This window comes from Xyrauchen texanus, chromosome 38, assembly GCF_025860055.1.
Source record: "Xyrauchen texanus isolate HMW12.3.18 chromosome 38, RBS_HiC_50CHRs, whole genome shotgun sequence".
In the NCBI taxonomy this organism is placed as follows: domain Eukaryota; kingdom Metazoa; phylum Chordata; class Actinopteri; order Cypriniformes; family Catostomidae; genus Xyrauchen; species Xyrauchen texanus.
The window spans coordinates 35,122,348-35,132,346 of record NC_068313.1 but is presented as its reverse complement, the minus strand read 5'-3'; the positions used below and the strand labels follow the sequence as shown (position 1 = coordinate 35,132,346).

General features: G+C 41.5%; 1 protein-coding gene across 2 annotated transcripts in view; it reads right to left on the bottom strand.

The window, feature by feature from the left end:
• Positions 1-337: 337 nt before the first annotated feature.
• The window catches only part of LOC127631643 (platelet-derived growth factor D-like), a 35,690-nt gene continuing 26,028 nt past the window's right edge, over positions 338-9,999 (bottom strand). For both annotated transcript variants that reach the window (XM_052109915.1, XM_052109916.1), the window contains exon 7: positions 338-6,990. In XM_052109915.1, the coding sequence (XP_051965875.1) occupies positions 6,862-6,990 (129 nt within the window). In that variant the 3' untranslated portion in view covers positions 338-6,861. The remainder of the gene's footprint in view (positions 6,991-9,999) is intronic.

Genomic DNA, 9,999 nt, shown 5'->3' with positions numbered 1-9,999 from the left:
AGGTGAAATGAGTTGCAAATGTAATTTCTAGCTGACTTAATGAATCCTCCAGTGTTTCAACTAAATGACCAGCATCACAGAGAATCACATGACACACACACACACACACACACACACACACACACACACACACACACACACACACACAGGACCTGACATAATTGTGTCATCTCTCTGCTCGTCATCTTTTGTTTTATCTCTCTGGTTATTTTCACTGTTGACGCAATGCTGATGAAATCTAACACACTTTCTCTCTCGCTCACACACACGCGCACACACGCAATGATGTAAACCTGTGAAAAACTCATGGCTCACTCACACACACATATAGGCTTTATTCAGAATAGCATACAACCATTCTACTATTACCATTGCTGCAGTATGTAGTATGCATACTGTGCACACCATGCAAATGTTCTGTGTGCATGACCTGATACAACCAGAGTACACTGCGATAGATTTACAAAATGATAAATGGACAAAGTCAGGAATAAATCTCGTAAGACTAAAAAGCTGTCGCTGTTTCATGTTGTCTTTGCTTAGATTAAAGTTTAAACGTTTCCCTCTGTGTGTGAGTGTGTGTGTGTGTGTGTGTGTGATGTGATGTGACAGTCTCCGCCCACGCTGCTTTCCCCGATAGGTCAAAGGTCACCTAACTTTCACATCCCCCCACACCTGACCTCATTTCTCCATCTGTCCACCACAACGACAGAAGCATCTTCAGGATAATTTCTCTCCGCTTATGTTTTAATAATGTTCTGACAGTTTCAAATGAATTTACTTACAATTTCAGTTTAAGTTGAGTTCGTTCCAGCATGTGTATGAATAGTTTAGTATTCATTTTATGAGCACCGATGTTGGGGGAAAGTGTTTAAATTGTAAGAATTTAAATCAAACGTTTTCATGACAAGGACCCCTAAATATGATGATTCTTTTGTGAAGGCCCTCCTTCACAACATAACTGTATTATTTTTCCCTTATAAAGGTGCATTTGTTCTGTGTGATTAAAATAGTAAGTGTGGCATTATAAAGATAACATGCTATTTGCAAAATTAACTAAATGGCTTTTATATTGCACTAAAGCCAAAATATATTAAATTAAAACATTATCCGGAACATTCTGTATAAAGTTGACGGTGTATTTTTGTTTCCTACTAATACAGTAATGTAAGGTTAGACTGTAAAAGCTGATAAGAAACATTTTAAATGAATTCATAATCTGTTTGTTGACTTTTGCAAGCAGAATATACTAATAAGGGGCTGTTCACACCAAACACGTTCAAATCGTTTTTCCATCCATCTGTGCTGTTTTACACTTGTTTGTAAGTAAATATGTGCTAGATAGAGGTTTTTGACCATTGCACCGCATCCTCCAGATTTTTGTGTTTTTTTTTATTTTTAGGCCATGGTTCTCAGCAGTAAAATGATGGAGTGCGTACTCTGGGTAGGGAAGGAGGTATTGCCCCAATTGAAGGAGTTCATGTACCTCTGGGTCTTGTTCACGAGTGACGGGACAATGGAGCGGGAGGTTGGCCGGAGAATCATGGCGGTATTGCACTCGCTCTATTGCACCGTTGTCACGAAAAGAGAGCTGAGCCGAAAGGCAAAGCTCTCGATCTACCGGTCAATTTTTGTTCCTACCCTCACCTATGGTCATGAAGGCTGGGTCATGACCGAAAGAACTAGGTTGCGAGTACAAGCGGCCGAAATGGGCTTCCTCAGAAGGGTGTCAGGCTTCTCCCTTAGAGATAGGGTGAGGAGCTCAGTCATCCGTGAGGAGCTCGGAGTAGAGCCGCTGCTCCTTTGCGTCAAAAGGAGTCAGATGAGGTGGTTTGGGCATCTGGTAAGGATGCCCCCTGGATGCCTCCCTTGGTACGTCCAGCTGGGAGGAGGCCTCGGGGAAGACCCAGGATTAGGTGGAGAGATTACATCTCCACACTGGCCTGGGAACGCCTCGGGGTCCCCCAGTCAGAGCTGGTTAATGTACCTCGGGATAGGGAAGTTTGGGGCCCCCAGCTGGAGCTGCTGCCCCCGGGACCCGACTTCGGATAAGCGGTTAAAGATGGATGGATGGAATATTTAGACGCCGTGCCAGGTTCAAAAGAAGAGCAACTTTTAAAATCACCGTCGTTCCGAGCTAGTCATTCCGCTTTTTGTAGTGCAAGAATGCATTCGGTCTGAACGGCTCCTAATGCTGTCAAATTTACGAAATTTAAGCACCCCCTTCCAACCCCCTGATTGAAAAGTAGCATCTGAAAGATGAATTGTGCTGAAAGACTTCCCGATGACTTCTTTATGAGAGAGATTGAGCATCATGGCAACCGTTAAAGAAACCAACAGACAAAATGCAAACAGAACAATGACAAACATGAGAAAGTTTGTTTATTTTGGTGCTTTTATGACAAGATTCATGTTGTCGAGCGGGGCTTTTGCAGATTTCAGTTTATCAGTGCAGACATCAGCGCTTTGGTTACGTGTGCCGTTGATAATATATCTGGCAGCGAGAAGGAATCTCCTGTCTTCTTTGGGGAGACCAGGAAGAATCATTGCTTTAATTTTGCTCATCCTACAGTTTAATAAAAGCGTCCTAAAAGCCACACAATTACAGGCTAAATCCATTCTGTCAACATCTCTCCCAGTCGTGCTGCACTCCCGCTGTACTGCGGCTCACAGCGAAATGAATCCCTCGGGGGCCCCGGGGCCAGTAAATTAAACTCAAAACAGGAACAGAAGAACCCTTGCAGATTTACAAGGAGATAAAGGAGAGTCAGGGGCCACTCGACCTGTACTGTAAAACACGCACACACTTTTTAGAGAGTTTATCTGCAGTGGACCATGTGAGAAAAGGGAGAGGCATCTTGTCATATACACCTATGAATAAATACTAGGGCTGCCTTAATGTTGGTGTGACTATATGAAAACATATGAATACAATTGATCATGCCCACTATTCGTATGTAAAATAATTTATTGCATTAAAAACGTTTATCTTATTACCATAGACACTACTCCAATAGCATCTGTATCAGGGCTGGACTGGTTATATGGCATATCGGGCATTTCCCGGTGGGCCGACGCACTTTGGGGCCGGTCGGGGGGGGTACTCGCCATCGGGAGAACCTATCGGGCTGGTGGGTCGGCCGCGATAAGGGCCAAGATAAGCTAAAATGAGCTGCCGCGTTATGCAATACAGACCACAAAACGGCGCCGCGATATACAGAAATGGACAGCGAACGCCCCTGGCATGTAAAATCCCTGGCCGAATTCCCTTCCCAGTCCAGCCCTGGTCTGTATAACACGTGAGTACACAGACCGACCATTAGAAACAGCTCTGATAGAAGTAGGCTAATAATACGAGATGACGCTACAAATGCACCGACACAAATATTTCTGGAGCGATACAAGTTTTAGGTATCGTCCGACATGGAGTACCAATACAATTAGTGGAGTAACCGAGTGGGTAATCCGGCCTTAGTAATGATTGATTGTTCTGGAAAGTAAGAGTGACAGACAAGAAGCTCAATCCCATTGTTCCCATTGCATCTTCTTTACACATAACACATGATTTTTGGAGTTGCAGTGTTTACAACAACGACCGTCAGGCACGGGTATGATGGAAGCGCTCTTTTGCTCTTGCTCAAATAGAAATATTCTTTATTATTATCAGTAAATATTGAAATATGGGACTAATAATCAGCACATCATGTAAATAATTGATCAGAGCAGAGTAGGCTCTTTGAAAGGAGGAGTTTAGAGTGAATCCTTTAGAACGGACCAATCAGAGCAGAGTAGGCTCTTTGAAAGGAGGAGTTTAGAGTGAATGCTTTAGAACGGACCAATCAGAGCAGAGTAGGCTCTTTGAAAGGAGGAGTTTAGAGTGAATCCTTTAGAACGGACCAATCAGAGCAGAGTAGGCTCTCTGAAAGGAGGAGTTTAGAGTGAATGCTTTAGAACGGACCAATCAGAGCAGAGAAGGCTCTCTAAAAAGGAGGAGCTTAGAATGAATGCTTTAGAACGGACCAATCAGAGCAGAGTAGGCTCTCTGAAAGGAGGAGTTTAGAGTGAATGCTTTAGAACGGACCAATCAGAGCGGAGTAGGCTCTCTGAAAGGAGGAGTTTAGAGTGAATGCTTTAGAACGGACCAATCAGAGCAGAGAAGGCTCTCTAAAAAGGAGGAGTTTAGAATGAATGCTTTAGAACGGACCAATCAGAGCAGACTAGGCTCTCTAAAGGAGGAGTTTAGAGTGAATGCTTTAGAACGGACCAATCAGAGCAGAGTAGGCTCTTTGAAAGGAGGAGTTTAGAGTGAATGCTTTAGAACGGACCAATCAGAGCAGAGTTGGCTCTCTAAAGGAGGAGTTTAGAGTGAATGCTTTAGAACGGACCAATCAGAGCAGAGTTGGCTCTCTAAAGGAGGAGTTTAGAGTGAATGCTTTAGAACGGACCAATCAGAGCAGAGTAGGCTCTTTGAAAGGAGGAGTTTAGAGTGAATCCTTTAGAACGGACCAATCAGAGCAGAGTAGGCTCTCTGAAAGGAGGAGTTTAGAGTGAATGCTTTAGAACGGACCAATCAGAGCAGAGAAGGCTCTCTAAAAAGGAGGAGCTTAGAATGAATGCTTTAGAACGGACCAATCAGAGCAGAGTAGGCTCTCTGAAAGGAGGAGTTTAGAGTGAATGCTTTAGAACGGACCAATCAGAGCGGAGTAGGCTCTCTGAAAGGAGGAGTTTAGAATGAATGCTTTAGAACGGACCAATCAGAGCAGAGTAGGCTCTAAAAAGGAGGAGTTTAGAGTGAATGCTTTAGAACGGACCAATCAGAGCAGAGTTGGCTCTCTGAAAGGAGGAGTTTAGAGTGAATCCTTTAGAACGGACCAATCAGAGCAGAGTAGGCTCTCTGAAAGGAGGAGTTTAGAGTGAATCCTTTAGAACGGACCAATCAGAGCAGAGTAGGCTCTCTGAAAGGAGGAGTTTAGAGTGAATGCTTTAGAACGGACCAATCAGAGCAGAGAAGGCTCTCTGAAAGGAGGAGTTTAGAGTGAATGCTTTAGAACGGACCAATCAGAGCAGAGTTGGCTCTCTGAAAGGAGGAGTTTAGAGTGAATGCTTTAGAACGGACCAATCAGAGCAGAGTAGGCTCTCTGAAAGGAGGAGTTTAGAGTGAATGCTTTAGAACGGACCAATCAGAGCAGAGTAGGCTCTCTGAAAGGAGGAGCTTAGAGTGAATCCTTTAGAACGGACCAATAAGAGCAGAGTAGGCTCTCTGAAAGGAGGAGCTTAGAGTGAATGCTTTAGAACGGACCAATCAGAGCAGAGTAGGCTCTCTGAAAGGAGGAGCTTAGAGTGAATCCTTTAGAACGGACCAATAAGAGCAGAGTAGGCTCTCTGAAAGGAGGAGCTTAGAGTGAATGCTTTAGAACGGACCAATCAGAGCAGAGTTGGCTCTCTGAAAGGAGGAGCTTAGAGTGAATGCTTTAGAACGGACCAATCAGAGCAGAGTAGGCTCTCTGAAAGGAGGAGTTTAGAGTGAATGCTTTATAACGGACCAATCAGAGCAGAGTTGGCTCTCTGAAAGGAGGAGTTTAGAATGAATGCTTTAGAACGGACCAATCAGAGCAGAGTTGGCTCTCTGAAAGGAGGAGTTTAGAATGAATGCTTTAGAACGGACCAATCAGAGCAGAGTTGGCTCTCTGAAAGGAGGAGTTTAGAATGAATGCTTTAGAACGGACCAATCAGAGCAGAGTTGGCTCTCTGAAAGGAGGAGTTTAGAATGAATGCTTTAGAACGGACCAATCAGAGCAGAGTTGGCTCTCTGAAAGGAGGAGTTTAGAATGAATGCTTTAGAACGGACCAATCAGAGCAGAGTTGGCTCTCTGAAAGGAGGAGTTTAGAGTGAATGCTTTAGAACGGACCAATCAGAGCAGAGTTGGCTCTCTGAAAGGAGGAGTTTAGAGTGAATGCCTTAGAACGGATCATTGAACGAGTCGTTTTTGACACTGGGTAAATAAGGTAATGCTGCAATTTAAATTCTGAGCAAATGAAAGTGTTTTTTAACCTTGAATGCATGTAAATCTATTGTAGGAGACCTTTAAAACACAATCAGGCATGTTTAAAAACCATAACAGGTGCAATTTAAATAAAATGAAGCCTTTTTTAGTACCCGAATGATTATTTGCATTATGACATAATTTAAAATTTTCAAATGTCACATTGCATAAAATCATTATGTACTACAAACAGACATAATTTTGTCATTCTAATTAGTCATGCATAATATGTTGTATTGCCTTTCAGTTATGCATTGACATGCATTGCGCTAAAGGGAATTCGGGAGTGGGGAAATGCGTTTAATTGCTCTGGAAATAATTTCAGATTGTAAAATAAGCAAAATATATTCCGATCACACACTCAAAAAATATATCTGAATATCAAAGTATATGAATATGAGTATATGAAACCAAAATTCACATACAACAACATGATCACAGATATAAAAAAGACAAAGACATTGCTTTCAATAAATAACACTGCTTGGATTAGATTGACTAAAACAAATAATAAAAATAAACGCCCTCTGGGAGTTTTGTTTGGCCTGTGAGAGCAAAAGCCTCATTAATATTCATGTACATTCTATTGGTGAGTTCCATATAACTTTACTAGACACAAGAACATCTAAATGACAAGAATTAAAACAGTTAAAGCTACATTTCTGGAGAGACATGCGAGTGTGTGCACGTCTTACATTTTATTAAAAGGTTTTGTTTAAGTGGAAGCTTGACCTGGAGATACTGTATATGTCTGAATGGCAGTACTGTGTGTGTGTGTGTGTGTGTGTGTGTGTGTGTGTGTGTGTGTGTGTGGGGTTCATCGTGGCGGTCTCGACGGACACACACAGTCACATCTCTCGTGGTGTTGCAAGTAGATTTCCTCCAGAACCCAGCGGGCGCGTGTTCTCTTCACGTAGAAATTCTGACCCGGGGAAAACTTCAACACCTGACAAGACACAAACATACACATTTAATAGTTATAAACAAGTAGAATATATAAAATTTTTAAGTGACATTTTTTGGCCCAAAATACGTTACTAATATAGCGAGTATATTGTGTGCGTGCGTGCGTGCATATAGTGTGTGTGTGTGCGTGAGTATATAGTGTGTGTGTGCGCGAGTATATAGTGTGTGTGTGTGCGAGTATATAGTGTGTGTGTGTGTGCGCGAGTATATAGTGTGTGTTTGAGAATATAGTGTGTGTGTATATATAGTGTGCGTGTGTGAGTGAGTATATAGTGTGTGTGTGTGAGTATATACTGTGTGTTTGAGTATATAGTGTGTGTTTGAGTATATAGTGTGTGTGTGCGTGAGTATATAGTGTGTGTGTGTGCGAGTATATAGTGTGTGTATGTGTGTGTGTGCGTACGTGAGTATATAGTGTGTGTGTGTGCGCGAGTATATAGTGTGTGTATGTGTGTGTGTGATGAGTATATGCGTGTGAGTATATAGTGTGTGTGTGTGTGTGTGTGAGTATATAGTGTGTGTGTTGTGAGTATATAGTGTGTGTGTGATATATAGTGTGCGTGTGTGAGTGAGTATATAGTGTGCGTGTGTGTGAGTATATACTGTGTGTTTGAGTATATAGTGTGTGTGTATATATAGTGTGCGTGTGTGAGTGAGTATATAGTGTGTTTGAGTATATAGTGTGTGTGTGTGTGTATATATAGTGTGCGTGTGTGAGTGAGTATATAGTGTGCGTGTGTGTGAGTATATACTGTGTGTTTGAGTATATAGTGTGTGTGTATATATATAGTGTGCGTGTGAGTATATAGTGTGCGTGTGTGTGTGAGTATATACTGTGTGTTTGAGTATATAGTGTGCGTGTATATATAGTGTGCGTGTGTGAGTGAGTATATAGTGTGCGTGTGTGTGAGTATATACTGTGTGTTTGAGTATATAGTGTGTGTGTATATATAGTGTGCGTGTGTGTGTGAGTATATACTGTGTGTTTGAGTATATAGTGTGTGTGTATATATAGTGTGCGTGTGTGAGTGAGTATATAGTGTGTGTATGTGTGTGTGTGCGTACGTGAGTATATAGTGTGTGTGTGTGTGCGCGCGAGTATATAGTGTGTGTGTATATATAGTGTGCGTGTGTGAGTGAGTATATAGTGTGCGTGTGTGTGAGTATATACTGTGTGTTTGAGTATATAGTGTGTGTGTATATATAGTGTGCGTGTGTGAGTGAGTATATAGTGTGTGTTTGAGTATATAGTGTGTGTGTATATATAGTGTGCGTGTGTGTGCGCGAGTATATAGTGTGTGTTTGAGTATATAGTGTGTGTGTATATATAGTGTGCGTGTATGAGTGAGTATATAGTGTGCGTGTGTGTGAGTATATACTGTGTGTTTGAGTATATAGTGTGTGTGTATATATAGTGTGCGTGTGTGAGTGAGTATATAGTGTGTGTGTGTGAGTATATACTGTGTGTTTGAGTATATAGTGTGTGTTTGAGTATATAGTGTGTGTGTGTGTTTGAGTATATAGTGTGTGTTTGAGTATATAGTGTGTGTGTGTGTGTGTGTGCATGAGTATATAGTGTGTGTTTGAGTATATAGTGTGTGTGTATATATAGTGTGCGTGTGTGTGTGAGTATATACTGTGTGTTTGAGTATATAGTGTGTGTTTGAGTATATAGTGTGTGTGTATATATAGTGTGCGTGTGTGTGTGAGTATATAGTGTGTGTGTGTGTGAGTATATACTGTGTGTTTGAGTATATAGTGTGTGTTTGAGTATATAGTGTGTGAGTATATACTGTGTGTTTGAGTATATAGTGTGTGTGTGTGTGTGTGTGTGCATGAGTATATAGTGTGTGTTTGAGTATATAGTGTGCGTGTATATATAGTGTGCGTGTGTGTGTGAGTATATACTGTGTGTTTGAGTATATAGTGTGTGTGTATATATAGTGTGCGTGTGTGAGTGAGTATATAGTGTGTGTGTGTGAGTATATACTGTGTGTTTGAGTATATAGTGTGTGTTTGAGTATATAGTGTGTGTGTGTGTGCGAGTATATAGTGTGTGTTTGAGTATATAGTGTGTGTTTGAGTATATAGTGTGTGTGTGTGTGCGAGTATATAGTGTGTGTTTGAGTATATAGTGTGTGTGTATATATAGTGTGCGTGTGAGTATATAGTGTGCGTGTGAGTATATAGTGTGCGTGTGAGTATATAGTGTGTGTTTGAGTATATAGTGTGTGTTTGAGTATATAGTGTGTGTGTGTGTGCATGAGTATATAGTGTGTGTATGTGTGTGTGTGTGTGTGTGTGTGCGAGTATATAGTGTGTGTTTGAGTATATAGTGTGTGTGTATATATAGTGTGCGTGTGTTTGAGTATATAGTGTGTGTGTGTGTGTGTGTGTGCATGAGTATATAGTGTGTGTGTGTGTGTGTGTGTGTGTGTGTGTGTTTTTGTGATATACCAGGACAATTTTGTAAGTTATAAACTGGTAATCACAAGGTTATTATGCTATAAATGTGATTTATGAGGACATTTCTAGTGTCCCCATAATTCAAACAGCTTATAAATCATACTAAACAATGTTTAATTGAAAATGTAAAAATGCAGAATGTTTTCTGTGAGGGTTAGGTTTAGGGGTTGTGTTAGGTTTAGGGGATAGAATCTATAGTTTGTACAGTATAAAAGTCATTATGTCTATGGAAAGTCCTCATAATGATAGGTAGACCAACGTGTGTGTGTGTGTGTGTGTGTGTGCGTGCGTGCATATAGTCTGTGTGTGCGATTACATTGTGTGCGTGCGTGCGAGTATATAGTGTGTGTGTGTGTGTGTATGTATGTATGTGTGTGCCGTTTTGTGGTCCGTTCTTCATAACGTGGCGGCTCATTTTAGATTATCGCGGCCCATTCGGCCCGCTCGGTTCTCCTGATGGTCATTCCACCCTGATCAGCTCCAAAGTGCGTCGGCCCACTGGGAAAATGCCCGGTATACCAGA